The sequence below is a fragment of the Equus asinus genome, chromosome 8 (genome assembly GCF_041296235.1).
Source record: "Equus asinus isolate D_3611 breed Donkey chromosome 8, EquAss-T2T_v2, whole genome shotgun sequence".
Taxonomy (NCBI): Eukaryota; Metazoa; Chordata; class Mammalia; order Perissodactyla; family Equidae; genus Equus; species Equus asinus.
The window spans coordinates 93687183-93702710 of NC_091797.1; the positions used below are offsets into that span (position 1 = coordinate 93687183).

The following is a 15528-nucleotide window of genomic DNA, read 5'->3' on the forward strand; positions in this document are numbered from 1 at the left end:
TTCCTGCCTCTCCTTCGATCGTTATTTTTTCTCTGTTTTCAGGCTTGGTCACAGTGGCAACAACAACTTCTGTGTGTCCGGAGGGAGAGAAGGAAGGTAGTCTCTGCAGTAAAACACCATCAGCACTGGCAAAAGTGGAGATCCCTGAAGGCCTGGCTTGAGTATCTGCAGGGCCGCAGAGTGAAGAGACAGTGGAAAGGTGAGCGGGGAGTCCCTGGCTCTAGGGACAGAGGGTCGGGTCACAATTTCACTCTCCTGCTGCCAGTGAAACTAATTTATTAGGAGAGATATAACCATATTACACCACAGATTTAGGAAAACGGAGGAAAATGCATCATCCTTGATTCATACTTAAGATATTTCCTTCTGACCTTTTCTTCTATGCATGTATTTTATTCATTGGGATTTTAATTATGCTGTAAAATCTGTGATGATTATGATTAATATGATACATACAATTTTGTACCTTGCTTTTTTCACACGACTGATCAACACTTTCCTATGTCTTTATTCTTCATAAATGTTACTTTCTTAATGATTGTTTTTTATAGGATGGCTTACCTTAATCTACTCAGCCATTCTTCTCTTGATGGATATTTGGATTATTTCTGTCTGTCACCAATTATGCAAATATGTGTGATTCATGATGTTGAGTTTTTTTAACACTTCTCATTGTTTAGTTTCCCAGTGAGAGTTCAGAAGTACTAATACATTGGTCGTGATCATCGGTACTCTTTGTGTTTTGGTCTCTTGAGCCTACGCAGAAATGGGTCAAGCAGTGTGCTAGACACTGGCTTAGGCTCTCCGGCTTTCACCTAGGCCTCCTGCAGAAATCTCCTAGGCTGCCAACACTGTCCCTTGGGAGAGTTTGAATGTGTCCGTTTGAGAATAGTGACAGGGGACCAACTGTTTGGATGTCCAAGCTTGGAAAGTGAGGGCATTAAGCTATTCACCATGATGAGCTGCAGACTAACGGTGCCTCCACTTACAGCATTTGAATTCCAGCAGCGATTCCCTTCCACTTCCTGAACTTAAGCTCATCAGGCTATTAGCTAATTAGTGTTAAAAGGAAATGAAGCTGGCAGCCTGGATCAGCCTGGCTGAAAGCTCAAAAAAGCCTTTGCCAGCATGTTGATGAGTTGTGTGTCATTGACTCAGTCCCTAATGTCCTATCCGGGAGACGTCAGTAAAAAGGCAAAAGTAAAACGAAGACTTTGAAAGCAACAGTCGCCATTCCTGCTCATCAGTAGCTAACTAGGAGCCCCAGCTGTTTGATATAACCCTTTTCTCTTTCCTTGGAGAGAAGAGATGTAGCTAAGGGATTCCTAATAACCCTACCATGTTTAGAAAACTTTTATTCTAGGATTCTTTGTGAGAGCAGCCTTGAATTCCTGCTGTCTGCCAGTAGTGGGGTTCGGCTTGTTTTAAAGATGCTTCCAGCTCATCTCCCAACCTTACGGGGGCAGCACGTAAGTCATTTTCTCTATTGCAGAGATGGCTCAGCAATTCCACCGTGTCACTGTGCTCCACACACACTTCTGTGATTGGCAGTGGGCCTGGGAGCGAAGGAAGAGCTTGTACACCCACCACACACGTGTGATGGGGCTGGCCAGGAGGATGGTGCTGTGGCGGGCCTTTACTCACTGGAAACACTGTATCCTTTTCAACCACCCAGCTCTGTCCACTGCCGCAGCCAGGACAGCCTGAGCTCAGCCAGGACAGCATGAGCTCAGCAGCCTGTAATACAAGAGTCAGGAGATAGGTGGGAAATGATTACTGAACAGTTTAGGAAGTCCTGATCTCTGCTGACTTCTTAAAAATTTTTGTTTGAGAACAGTCACACCAAAGAGTGTATACAACATAAATTTACAGTATAAAGAATAATAAAAGAATACCTATGTATCCACCACTCAAAAAATACAACATTGCTAACACCCTTGTCTGCTCCTCTTTGTTGCATTCTCTTTCCTGCCCCTCAGAGGTAATCCTGCTGTCCTGAATTTTGTGTTATCATTTCATTGCTTTTCTCTACCCATTAGGCAGTAGAAGTGGCCACAGCCACTTCTGTTTCAGAAATTTGTGTCATCATTTCTGTTTCAGAAAGCCGCCTGTTCTTGGTGGCTCTATCGTTATGATCATGGCTTCCATTTGTTGAGCTTTTACTATGTGCAGACGTTATGTATTATCTCCTTAATCCTTGCAACAACCCTATGGAGTAGGTGTTACCATCTCCATTCTACACATGAGGAAACAGAGATTCAGGGGGGTTAAGTGATTGTCAAAGTCACAGCGAGTCATTGGCAGAGCCAGGAGCTTTAACCTAGGCCTTTGACTCCGGTGCACATGTTCTTAGTCACTGCCCCTGCTGCACTCGGTGCCCAGGTGTGGTGATTTGGATTGCCCTGGGTGTTCAGCAACACATTCATTTGTTCATCAGACTCTTGCTTTGTTTTAAATTCCTGCCTAAGGAATATGGGGAAACTCAAAGACTAATAGTAGTTCATTGCCCAGTAGGGAAAATACACTTGAAAATGGGTCTTTACAGTATGGTGTGATAAGTGCTATCATCAAGTTTTGTGTCAAGTCTTGCGAGGGCTACTGTGGAGATTCAGCCAAGGAGGTGATGTTTGAGCTGAATTTAAGTCTTAGGAGATGATAGGTTCGCCAGGCAGAGAAGTCAAGAAGGGCGTTTCAGGTGGAAGGAATGGCATTTACACAAGCAGAGATAAGGAAAAGCATCCAAGGTTGGTGATGGGTCTCTAGTGAGCTGTGGGGTGTGGCTGGCAATTGGGTAGTGCAGGTAGAGGCAGGCTGGGGACCAGCTTGTAGAGCCCTTGTGTGCGGTGGTCAGGAATTTGGGCCTTAGCCTTATGGCACTGGGGATCCTCTGAAGGTTTTTAACAAGAGAAGTAATACAGCAGATTTGTAGTTTAGACAAGATAAGTCTAGACTAGGAGTGAAGCTAGCATGGGGAGCCTCTCTCACCAGTCGTGTGAGGGACAAGGTACATGACTGCAGGGTGTTGGGGCGGAGACAGAGGAACAGGAGTGATTTAGGAGGAGAGCAGATGGACTTGGCGACCAAGTAGATGGAAGGAGTGGGAGGAGAAAAAGGTTGAAAATAACTCCAAGGTTTTTAGCTAAAACATCTGAGTGGATTGTGATGCCAAACAGAATGCAGGAGAAGAAGCAGATTCTGCTTTAGTTATGGCGATTTTGAAATGTTTACTGCAGTTGGTGGCAATTCATCTCCACTGTTTTTTGCCTCTCCTGAAATAGGCATCAGAGGGGAGAAAGGCAAGGCCAGCTGTTTGATAAGCGCCTCACATGGTTTCCCTTTTCCCCACTCTTCATCTGGTCACCAGAGGAAACAGAGGTGAACATCAGCCCGCCTGGTATGCCCTTTACCCCCTGCAGCCAGGACCCTTCCGATGGGTCACTAGGATCGCACTGTGTGGGGATGGGAACCTTGTTGAGATGAGAGGCCTTAACTCCATGGCAGATGTGCTGCTATGTGCTGAAGAAGCTGCCCAGTGGAAGGTGGCAGAAGAGCACCATAGGTGCAGCTTGCTGGTAAGAGCCGCAGCCTCGAAAGGCTCCTCTTGTCAACTTTGCTCAGGCATCCACTCTTGGGGGACCCGGACCCACATCATGCTCTTAAAGTGTGTCTGGTTATGTGGTTAGCTTCAGTCATGAAGCCCTCCTTCATTGTGGGTGTCCCTGTTTTCCTTTTGGATCAGAGATGGTAATGGTGTGAGGTCAGGGGGGTGCAGAGCTGTAAGGGAAACTTAGAGGTGATCTAGTCCTGGGGTTTTTTACATGACGGGCCCCATTTTTAATAGTGGAAACCTAGTCTGTGAAATCGGTCAAAGTAAAGATGCTGAGGGTGAAGCAAGGTGCGGGGAGTAGTCCCCGGCTACTCTGTTCTACGGGCTACTCTCCCTCACCCTCACCACCCGAGCCGGTCTTCAGACACTTTCAGGAGCCTCTGGGGTTCCACAGAGCGCAATATGAGAACGCCTACTTGCTTCACTTCTGTCTCAGAAAACTGAAGCCCAGGAGGTGGGGAATGGGCTTTGCTTAGGTCGCATGTGAGGCGTTATTGACAGAGCTGGAGCCAGGCCGCATGTCCTACCCTACCGCAATCCCCCACTCACCAAGGATTCCTTCTCTTCCGGTCTACTTGTGTAAAACTGCATTTATAACTGTGTAACTATATGCGTTGACCCCCACATGGTAAAAAAACAAAACACCATAGGCTAAAAGTCTGTTTTCTGAGAGGCGAAGTTGGTGTTTTTAACCTTTGTCTGTAGCGTTCCCCTCTGAGTCACCGGGACCTCTCCTGATCAGAGGTGAAGGTGTGTTTGTTCCTGTGCAGGGTCTGTGGACAGCAGGGAGTGGTTCGACAGCTATTTATTAAGTGCCTACTGTGTGAGCCGGCTCGTATCAGGCTCCCAATTGAATCTCAAAGCAGAGAAACACTCTCAGGGACATGGGAGCAGCTGTGGACAGCCATGAGTGAGCTGCTTGCCACTGGATCCGGGCACTGCTCTTGTTTTCACGAACACTACTGATTTGTAACAATTGTGTCCTTTCTTTATTTCACAGCACTTTTGCTTTAGAGCCCTAAAAGACAATGTGACCCGTGCCCACCTCCAACGAGTAAGAAGGAATCTCGCTCACCAGCAGCGTGATGTCATGGTAAGGGGTCATCTTCTGTGTCAAGGGACCTGTGCTGAGGGCCATTCTCTTTTCTTTAACTTTTGTGTTTAGAGATTTGTCCAGACCTTTAGACTCCGAAACCTTAGTGTCCGTTTTCATTAGTAATCCATACCTGCCGATAGGGAAACTTGTTTTTTCCTGTTCAATCATTTTTTATCTGTTTGCTAAGAAAATTGATAGTTGAATCAGAGGTCAAGGACTGTGGATTCCAACCCTGACCCAGGGAATACACATTAAGTCTTGCATTCCAGGAGGCTTTGTTTTCGCGTTTGCACTGTAAATCTATTGTCTTCAGTGGTTTATTTACCTGAGGGCAACAGACAATCTATCTTCACTTGTAGCTTACGTTTCTGGGTGTAGAAGGATGAGATTTTTTTCTCTGTTTTTAAATTATGAAAATATTCAAATGTACAGAAAAACATAAAGGCTAGTATAATAAATGTCGATGTACATTTCATCTATATTCAATAATTGTTAATGTTCACTTCTTTTTTTGTTGTTGAATTATTTCAAAGTAAATTATAGACATCATGACACTTTACACCTAAACATATCAGCATGTCACCCAAAAATAAGAACATTTTCTTACATAACCACAGTATCATTATCATCCCCAACAAAATGAACCATGTAATTCCTTAATTTTTTCCAATACACAGCCCATAGTTAAATTTCCACAGTTGCCCCCAAAATGGTTTTATAGCTGTTTTTTTAAAATCAGGATTCACTTAAGGATTGACTGCTCACTACGTTTGGTTGTCTCTTACGACTCTTTGTAACAATCTCCCCACTCCCCACTTCTTTTGTTTAACATGTTTATTTTTTAATTGTGATAAAATACACATAACAAAATTTATCATCTTAACCATTTTTAGGGATACAATTCAGTGACATTAAGTACCTTCACGTTGTTGTGCAACCATCACTTCTCCAGAACTTTTTTCACCTTGCAAAACTGAAACTCTACCCATTAAACAGTACCTCCCCATTCTCCTTCCCCCCAAGGCCCTGACAACCACCATTAGGTACCTCATATTTACAGTATTTGCCCTTTGGTGACTGGCTTATTTCACTCAGCGTAATGTACACTTTTTTAAAAATGTCATTGACTTTTTGAAAAGGAAGGCCAGTTATTTTGTACAATGTTCTGTATTCATGATTTATCTGTTTTGTTTCCTTTCAATGACATTTGATTTTCATTTTTTCTATGTAGCTCCTATAAACTAGAAGTTAGATCTAAGGGCTTGATTAGATTGAAGTGAAACATTTTTTGGCAAGACTGCTTCATAGACAATAATGTGTGATAAGATCCGTTTTAATTTCTAAAATGGCATTGTCTTCCATGAGGCCCAGATTAGAAATAGCTTCTTCATTCTGATTTCCATAGACTGGAAGATCCATCTTTTTGCCATTATATTGGCCCAGAATAGCTCCATATATCTTTGTCATTAGTGCCGTCAGATCGATTCCGATTCCTAGTGACCCTGTGTACAGCAGAGTGGAACCGTGCCCGGTCTTTTTGTGCCATCCTCTCATCTTTCAGTGCCGTATCAGACAGTGCTCTGCTGCTATTCGTAGGGTTTTCATGGCCAGATCCTTCTTCCTAATCTGTTTAATCTGGAAGCTCTGCTGAAATCTGTCCACCGTGGGTGACTGCTGGTATTTGAAGTACTGGTGGCAGAGCTTTCAGCATCACAGCAACAGGCAGCCACTACAGTATGGCAACCGACAGACAGGTGGTGTGGTTCCCTGACCGGGAAATGAACCTGGGCTGTCGCGATGAGGGCGCTGAATCTTAACCACTAGACCACCAGGGCTGGCTTCCATATAGCTTAGCCATAATTATTTTGCAAGCCTGTTATATATCGGGTGGTCCAAACTAAGGTAATTCCTGCTTTAGGGGAGCTTACAGTCTTTTGGAGTAAGGATTTGCTAACAGGTTAAGAAAGATCGTTTTACCTTTTGCCTTCATAAACTGTCATGTTCTTCCTGTTTTGCTTCAGCTGCTGCACAGGTTCTGGAACCTCTGGCAGTCTCGGATTGAGCAGAGGGAGGAAAGAGAGCAGCTCCCCTTGCTGCGTGCTGCCTGGGACCACTACAGGTAGGGACTCTGGCCTTCTCCTCGAGCTCTCCAGGGACACGTTGTGATCAACTCACTGTTCTCCAGGAGTGATCATTTGCCCTTCCATGCGTTATTGGGGCTGATTCATAAAGGCCCTGCTGTAAACCAGAGGTTCTTGAGCTTGCATTTTTCTTTTGGCTGATGAGATGAGAGGTAGAATGAGGATGTTTGTACTAGTTCTTGGCCACCATAGTCTTAAATATGTGCGTGTTAGCTCACTGCCTCAGTCCTTCAGGCTTTAGCATTGTTCATGTCTTAAAATGTATGCATCGAAAGTGTTAAAGAGAAGGCTCAGGCCAGGTGAATATTTATGGTTTGGTCTCAAGGGTGCAGAGGGTGTCCCCAGTGTTTTAGAGTTAATCTTCAGGTAAATAAATAAAAGCACCACTTGTCCATGAGGAAAACTCAGAATGTATAGGAAAGAAGTTATAAAGTGAAAAATAAAAGCTGCCTGGATCCCTCCCTCTGACCCCTTAGTCTTACTCTTCAGAGGTAACCACTATTCACTGTCTTGCTGCCAGAAATGTTCAGTATACCCCCTCCTCAATAGTATAATCAACTTTGCATAGTTATGAGTCCAATTTTGGAGCATTTCTTAGTGGCTCACTGAGAATCCCAATATTTAACTGACTCGTTTTGGAGTTGTCAAGATATATCATTATTCTAAAACTTGGTTTACAAAGCTGAATGTGGTTCTCACTCTCCAAATCACTGTGTGAAAGGAGCATGTCACAGATCCAGGTGGTCATAAGCGCAGAGTTTGGCCATAAAATCAGAAGGATATTTGAGGAATTTCATACATATTTCCTAAGTTCCAGAGACACTGTGCTTGGTGGTCTAATTAGATTTACAAGAAAGTTGTCAGAATTTTTTTTTTTTAAGATTTTATTTTTTTTCCCTTTTTCTCGCCAAAGCCCCCCAGTACATAGTTGTATATTCTTTGTTGTGGGTCCTTCTAGTTGTGGCATGTGGGACGCTGCCTCAGCGTGGTTTGATGAGCAGTGCCATGTCCGCGCCCAGGATTCGAACCAACGAAACACTGGGCCGCCTGCAGCGGAGCGCACGAACTTAACCACTCAGCCACGGGGCCAGCCCCAGTTGTCAGAATTTTTGAGCAAACCATAGTCCAAAATCAAGGGTTGACAGATTTCATGTTAGATATCAGATTCTTATTTCCCTTTCTTCCAGAATGAAATAAGTGAACCAGTGGGGTGCCTTTAACGCCTAAGGTGTAACTACACCCGAAATTACCTGCCTTAAAAACAAAAAAAAAATTGAAAAAACCTCTGAAACCTGAAGACAGTACCTTAGTGTTCTGTGTTTTATTTCAGAATAACATTGCTATGCAAGTGTATCAAGTTGTGGTTACAGTGTACTCAGAAGAGGCGATACAAGCAGGTATGGAGTACTTCATAGCAGACAGCTCTGCTGGCTTACATTCTTCGATCCATTTGCTTTGGAAAGGTTCTGATTTGGAAGAGAGGGTGCTGTAAAAAGCTCAAAGGTATTTCCCCCAGTCCCTCGAGTGATGTTGGAAAGTCGGCATAACTCCCATTCCTTCATCTGCTGTGAAGGCACAGACCAAACTTCTCCTAGTTATTTTTGTGCTGGCCTCTCCACCCCTACCTCCATCTGCTGCTAGAGGCTAACACGTGAATCTAAAGATTTTGGGTGATCCCTCATAGTTTTGGGATAGAATCCATATATTTTAGAGAGGCATACAAACTCCTGTGGGAGCTGGTCCTTGTCTGTTTCCCTACCCTTTCCTGTTACCATTCTCTCCGTTCCTTCACAACTGCACTCTGGCCCATTAAACTGCCAGTCAGTCCTTCCCTGAGTGTCCTCTGTGCTCTCCTGCTTCTCACTGTACCTGCAGTTCTCTGTTCCTCATAACCTTTCAGCCCAGGTGTTATCTCTTCCCCTCGCCCTGCCCCTATATCTTTATCAAAAGGTTCATCACATGGTTGTTTACTGGCTGCTCTCCCTGCCAGGCTGTGAGCTCCTTGCAGGTACAGCCTATCTCTTTCTTCTTAGCCCAGCGCAGTGTTGGCAAAAGGTAGGTGCGAAGAAGTAAGTGAACGAACCATCAAATGCACTGCCGTTGATTGCTTCAGAGTTTCTCCCGAGGATCATCTCAGTTCTTGGAGTTTGGGTGGTATTAACCCAAGGCATGTCTTGTTTTTGTGTCACCCTGGCCTTCCACATCTAGAAAATGCTTGGAATTGCTGACTTCTTTGACATCCTTTGGGGTTATGTGGCTGTTTCTAAAAGGACATGGCCACTGGGTCTCTTAAGCTCATTTAATGCAATCTCAAGAGAATGTAGAGCGCGCTTTTAGAAAAAGAATGTGAATGCCAAGGTCAAAAGGTTGTGTGTATTCACAGTGGGAAAGCAGCTGAGGGTCTCTTTTAGTTCCTTCTTGTAAAAAGAGAGTTCCTGACACTGGGACCCAGCCTTGGCAGAAGGTCAGGGGTCAGTGTTCTTATCTCTCACACTATTCCAGCATGGCCTGTGTGGTAGAAGGTCTGACAAATAGTAAAAGCTTTGCTTAGTTGTTGTTAGATTTTTTTTTCTTCTTCTTTTTCTTTTGATGAGGAATATTGACCCTGAGCTAAGATCTGTTGCCAATCTTCCCTTTTTGCATGAGAAGGACTATTGCTGAGCTAACATCTGTGCCAATCATCCTCTATTTTTTTGTTTTTGTATGTGGGACACCATCACAGCACAGCTTGATGAGTGATGTGTAGGTCTGCGCCCGGCATCTGAACCCACAAATGCCAGGCCACTGAAGCGGACCATCCGAACCCAACCAGTATGTCACCAGGCCAGCCCCATGTTGTTGGGTTTTTCTAAATCTTTAGCTGACAGTCTGAATGTAATATCTTGGTTTAGATATCCAAGGAGCACATCAGTTCTTTCTATTTTAGGGAGAAATAAAAATATTACTTATCGTTGGTTTCTTTTTTTAAAAAAAGTGATGTATAAAGAATGGCAAAATGTTTGCTAATTGTTGAAGCTGGATGATAAGTTCATGGGGATTCATTATACTATTGCTTCCATTTTTATTTACATTTGAAAATGCCCATAAGCAATATATAGACATTATAGAAAATTTAGGAAGTGTAGGAAGACTTAAAGAATAAAAACACCCATAATCTTGCCTCTTAAGATAACATTTGGTGAGTAAACCTGGTATCTTTGTTCCTCCTTGTGGGTAGGAGTGTGTGTACCAATGTATTCACATTCACACATACATATGCATACTGTTAAGTTATCTTTTGCTATGTAAAAAAATCACCCCAAACTCTGTGGCTTAAAACGGCTTAAAACAGCCACCATTTTATTATGCTTAAGGATTCTCTGGGTCACAGATTGAGACAGGATATAGCAAGGATGGCTGGTCTCTCCTCCATGGTTACTGGGGCCTCAGCTGGGAAGGTTCTAATGGCAGGGGGTTGGAATTGTCTAGAAGTTTCTTCACTCACTTGTCTGGTTCCTGTGCTGGAATGACTCGAAGACTGGGCTAAATTGGGACTGTTAACCAGAGCAGCTACATGTGGCCTCTCCAAGAGGCTTGGACTACCTCACAGCATGGCGGCCTCAGGATAGTCAGACTTCCTCTCTTGCAGCTCAGGGCTCAAAAAATGAGTGTTCCGATGAACAAGACAGAAGCTGTATGCCCTTTATGATGTAGCCTTGGAAGTCACATAGTGTCCCTTTCACCATGCTCTATTGGTCAAAGCAGTCACTGACCCACCCAGATTCAAGGGTTAGGGACATAGGCCACTTCTCAGTGAAGGAGGATCAAAGGATTTGCCGTCCCGTTTTAAAAACCACCACACATACATAGATGCTTTTCCCTCCGAAGTTTTGGATCATGAAGGCATATGTATTCTTATGTCAGTTGTCTGTCTTTCTAGTGATATATCAGTGAAATATTAGTGGCCTTTTATAATTACATAAAAATTTAAAGAATCTGTATTACAAGTAAACATTATAAGCAAAATCAAAAGATCCGTCAGGGTGGGAACAATATTGATAACACACATGACAGAGGACTAGCAAATTTCTCAAGGTTCAAAAAGCCCATATATATCCCCGAGTGAAATGCTGACAGTCAGATAGTGAAACAGGCAATGGGTCTGAACATTTAGGCCGTTGGAAAAAAGTTTAGATATATATACACGTACACAGACATATACATACAAATATACACACAGGCACACTGCATTTTATTGTGCTTCGCAGACAATTCCATTTTTTTACAAATTGAAAGTTTGTGGCAACTCTGCATTGAACAAGTCTATCAGTGCCATTTTTCCAACAGCATTTGCTCAATTCGTGTCTCACTTTCTGGTAATTCTTGCAATATTTCAAACTTTTGTTATTATTTGTTATGGTGATCTGTGATCATTGGTCTTTGACAATGGTCTTTAACTACAATCAGTTACTATTGTAATTTTTTGGGGGCTCCATGAACCATGCCCTCATAAGACAGTGGACTTAATCGATAAATGTTGTGTGTGTTCTAACTGCTCCACCAACCAACAAACCGTTCCCCACCTCCGCCACCGTGGCCTCCCTATTCCCTGAGACACAGCAGTATTGAAATTAGGCCAATTAATAATCCTAATGGCATCTAAGTGTTCAGGTGAAAGGAAGAGTCACACGTCTCTCACTTTTAATCAAAAGCTAGAAATGATTAAGCTTAGTGAGGAAGGCATGTGGACAGCTGAGATAGGCTGAAAGCTAAGCCTCTTGTGCCAAATAGTTAGCCAAGCTGTGAATGCAAAGGAAAAGTTCTTGAAGGAAATTAAACGTGCTACTCCAGGGAACAGATGAATGATAAGAAAGTGGAACAGCCTTATTGCTGATATGGAGAAAGTTTTAGTGGTCTGGATGGAAGGTCAGACCAGCCACAACATTCCCTTAAGCCAGAGCCTAATCCAGAGCAAGGCCCTAACTCTCTTCAATTCTATGACACTGAGAGAGGTGAGGAAGCTGTGGAAGAAAAGTTTGAAGCCAGCAGAGACTGGTTCATGAGGTTTAAGGAAAGAAGTTGTGTCCATAACATAAAAGTGCAAGGTGAAGCATAAAGTGCTGATGTAGAAGCTGCAGCGAGTTCTCCAGAAGATCCAGCTGAGATCATTAGTGAAGGTGGCTGCACTAAACAGATTTTCAGTGTAGATGAAACAGCTTTATGTTGGAAGAAGATGCCATCTAGGATTTTGGTAGCTGGAGAGAATTCAATGCCTGTCTTCAAGGCTTCAAAGGATAGGCTGACTCTCCTGTTAGGGGCTGATGCAGCTGGTGACTTAAAGTTGCAGCCAGGGCTCATTTGCCATTCTGAAAGTCCGAGGGCCCTTAAGAATTATGCTAAATCTACTCTGCCTGTGCTCTATAAATGGAACAACGAAGGCTGGATGACAGCACATCTGTTTACAACATGGTTTTCTGAATATTTTAAACCCACTGTTGAGACCTAGTGCTCAGAAAAAAAGATTACTTTCAAAATATTACTGCTCATTGACAATGCTCTGGTCACCCAAGAGCTCTGATGGAGATGGATAATGAGACTAATGTTGTTTTCATGCATGCTACCACAACATCCATTCTGCAGCTTGTAGATTAAGGAGTAATTTCGACTTTCAAATCTTATTATTTAAGAAAAAATTTTGTAATGCTATAACTGCCATAGATAGTGATTCCTCTGATGGATCTGGGCAAAGCAAATTGAAAACCTTCTGGAAAGGAGTCACCATTCTAGATGCCATGGAGAACATTCATGATTCATGGGAAGACGCCAAAATATCAACATTAAGAGGAGTTTGGAAGAAGTTGATTCCAACCCTCATGGATGACTTTGAGGGGTTCAGGACTTCAGTGGAGGAAGTAACTGCAGTTGTGAAAATAGCAAGAGAAATAGAATTAGAAGTGGAGCCTGAAGATGTGACTGAATTGCTGCCATCTCGTGATAAAATTTTAACGGATGATGAGTGGCTTTTTATGGGTGAGCAAAGAAAGTGGTTTCTTGAGATGAAATCTACTCCTGATGAGGATGCTGTGAAGATTGTTGAAATGACAACAAAGGATTTAGAATATTACATAAACTTAGGTGATAAAGCAGTGGCAGGGTTTGAGAGGATTGACTCTAATTTTGAGAGAAGTTCTGTTGTGAGTCAGAGGCTGTCAAATCACATTCTACGGAGAAATTGTTTGTGAGAGGAAGTCAGTCGATGTGGCAAACAGCATTGTTGTCTTATTTTAAGAAATTGCCACAGCCACCCTAGCCTTCAGCAACCACCACCCTGATCAGTCAGCAGCCCTCAGCATTGAGTCAGGACCCTCCACCAGCAAAAAGGCTGAAGGCTCAGATGATGGGTTAGCATTTTTTAGCAATAAAATATTTTTTAATTAAGGTATATACATTATTTTTTTAGACATGCTATTTCACACTTAATAGACTACAGTATAGTAAACATAATTTTTATATGCACTGGGAAACCGAGAAATTCATGTGACTTGCCTTATTGCGGGGGATCTGGAACCAAATCTGCAATATCTCTGTATGCCTGTATATGAAGATGCTTAGCCCACTTTTAATTAGAGTGAAAATTTTTTACCTGTCACATTGGAAAACATTAAAAATATTGATGTTAATCTTTTTTCTCAATTTTTTGTAGGAAGCAACCCTCCCTCGAAAGTATGACCCTGAAAGGTCATTTTTTTTAATGTAAATTACAAATAAAGATCATTCATTGTTTTACTCTAGCTGTTGCAGGCCAGAGCTGACGGTCACTTCCAGCAGAGAGCCCTGCCTGCAGCCTTCCAGGCCTGGAGAAGACTCTGGCAACAGCACCAGCAGAAAGGTGTCCTCAATGCAAGAGCAGCACGCTTTCACAGGTATGCTGTGCAGCTCCTGTCTGCCTGGGGCGGGAGTCTTCAGTCTAACTCTGTTGCCTGCACAGCCATTTGCTTTGCTTTTCAGCCTCCCAGCCCCATAGGCCCTGGTTCTTCCTGGTTTTTCAATAATGTGGGCTTGTTGATTTCATCTGGCAGGAAAAGACAGCCATTATTTCCCCCTGGGAAAACTTTTGTCCATCTTTATTGCTAGTGCTTTTGAAACAGCCTGGCTTTTATGCCCCTTCCCTCATTACAAGCCACTCTGAACTCCATTAAAGCTGCCCATTCATTAGCTTTCTGGACCAGAGCGTGGTTGGACCTTGCATCGCCTTGGCAGGCATTCTTGAGTGTGATTTCCCTGAAACGCTTGGTTCCTGCTAGAGCTGGCTTTTTGAAGTCTTGAAATTATAGTCGTCAACAAAATTAGGACAGGCAAGGAGCAGAGCTACATCTTTTTAGCTCACACAGGGTCAAACTTGCCCATAGCAGGTCCTTGCTACGTGTTGGTGGAATGTGATGAAATTATTAATCGCTAACTGTGTGTCTGCCCCTGTGGTGGGCATGATGTGATGAAAGAAAGGAAACAGCTCTATAAGCTCATTCGCTTATGGCGTCATCATCTTCATTAATTACTTCCTTCTCACAGCAGTCCTAAGAGAACAGGTTCAGAATGATAAATGACTCCCGATGCAACACAACCAGAAGTAGCAGAGCCAGGGTTTAAATTCAGATCTCCCTGATTCCAAAGCCTAAGGACTTTCTACTAGATCAAGAGGAAGATCTTTCTGATGACTTTGTAGGAACTGTTAAATCTTTGTGAGGAGATAAGACTGATAGACAAAAAACAATTGAAGAACAATACAAGAAAATAGACCCATGCGTCCTCAATTATGTCAGCCTCAAGTTCTAGAACTCGGAGCTAATGCTGAGGGAAGTACCTGGGGGAGGCTTGCTGAGAACTGAGGGACGGGAGATGGAGGGTGGGAGTGGGCAGGACGAGGAAGGCCAGACCGAGGGATTTGCCCAATCCTTCAGATAGATGATGGACAGTTGTTTGCACAGGCACATGCGACTAGGACAGTGACTGTTTTGGAGATTGCCCTGAGTACGGTGTCCATCACCTTAGGACAGCTAGATGAGAGGGAGGGACACTCATGGGAGTAGTCGCAGTGGTCTTGACTTGGGTGGACTCTGAATGCTAGTCTGAGGGCATCAGCCAGAGCTCCAGGGCTCCTCAGCACAAAGTCCGAGGAGATGTTTTTAGGGGTCAGCCACGAGGAATGGAGGCTGAGAAGCGGACAGCACTCACCTCTGTCCCTTCTCCTGCAGAAAGAGAAGCCATTCATTCAAAAAGTGGCTCCACTGTTTAAAACACGCTCACACCCACTTTGTTCTCTTTACAAGTCAAGTCATGATTGATTCTATTGCTTTTTTGTATTTTGGCCTGCCGTGAGGACCAAAAGTTGAGGGTACCTTCAAAATAGTCAAGAGGAGCTTCTAAAAAAATTCTTGTTGGGGAGCAGGCCTGATTTTACAGCTATCACTCTCGAGACGAAAGGGTAGAGGGTGAATTGGAGACAAGGAGCAGCCAGGAGGCTTGAAGGACGGCGAAGGCCTGATCTGGATCTCATTTTGGTTTAGTTGTATCTTTTTAGAAAACTTAGTTTCTCAGGTCCCTGCCTTCCTGGTTCACAAGGAAGCAGAGTGATTGAGAGCCTGGATTCAGAAGCTGGATGGGCCCAAGTTCAGACCCTTGCTTTGTCACTTGCCAGCTCTGTGACC

At 43.5% G+C, this 15528-nt stretch overlaps 1 protein-coding gene across 15 annotated transcripts in view; it reads left to right on the forward strand.

Moving 5' to 3' along the window:
• The window catches only part of SFI1 (SFI1 centrin binding protein), an 89783-nt gene that overhangs the window by 51798 nt on the left and 22457 nt on the right, over positions 1 to 15528 (forward strand). For all 15 annotated transcript variants that reach the window (XM_044775544.2, XM_044775543.2, XM_070516411.1 and 12 more), the window contains 7 exons: positions 43 to 199; positions 1493 to 1654; positions 3502 to 3572; positions 4608 to 4700; positions 6725 to 6822; positions 8175 to 8241; positions 13616 to 13746. In XM_044775544.2, the coding sequence (XP_044631479.1) occupies positions 43 to 199; positions 1493 to 1654; positions 3502 to 3572; positions 4608 to 4700; positions 6725 to 6822; positions 8175 to 8241; positions 13616 to 13746 (779 nt within the window). The remainder of the gene's footprint in view (positions 1 to 42; positions 200 to 1492; positions 1655 to 3501; positions 3573 to 4607; positions 4701 to 6724; positions 6823 to 8174; positions 8242 to 13615; positions 13747 to 15528) is intronic.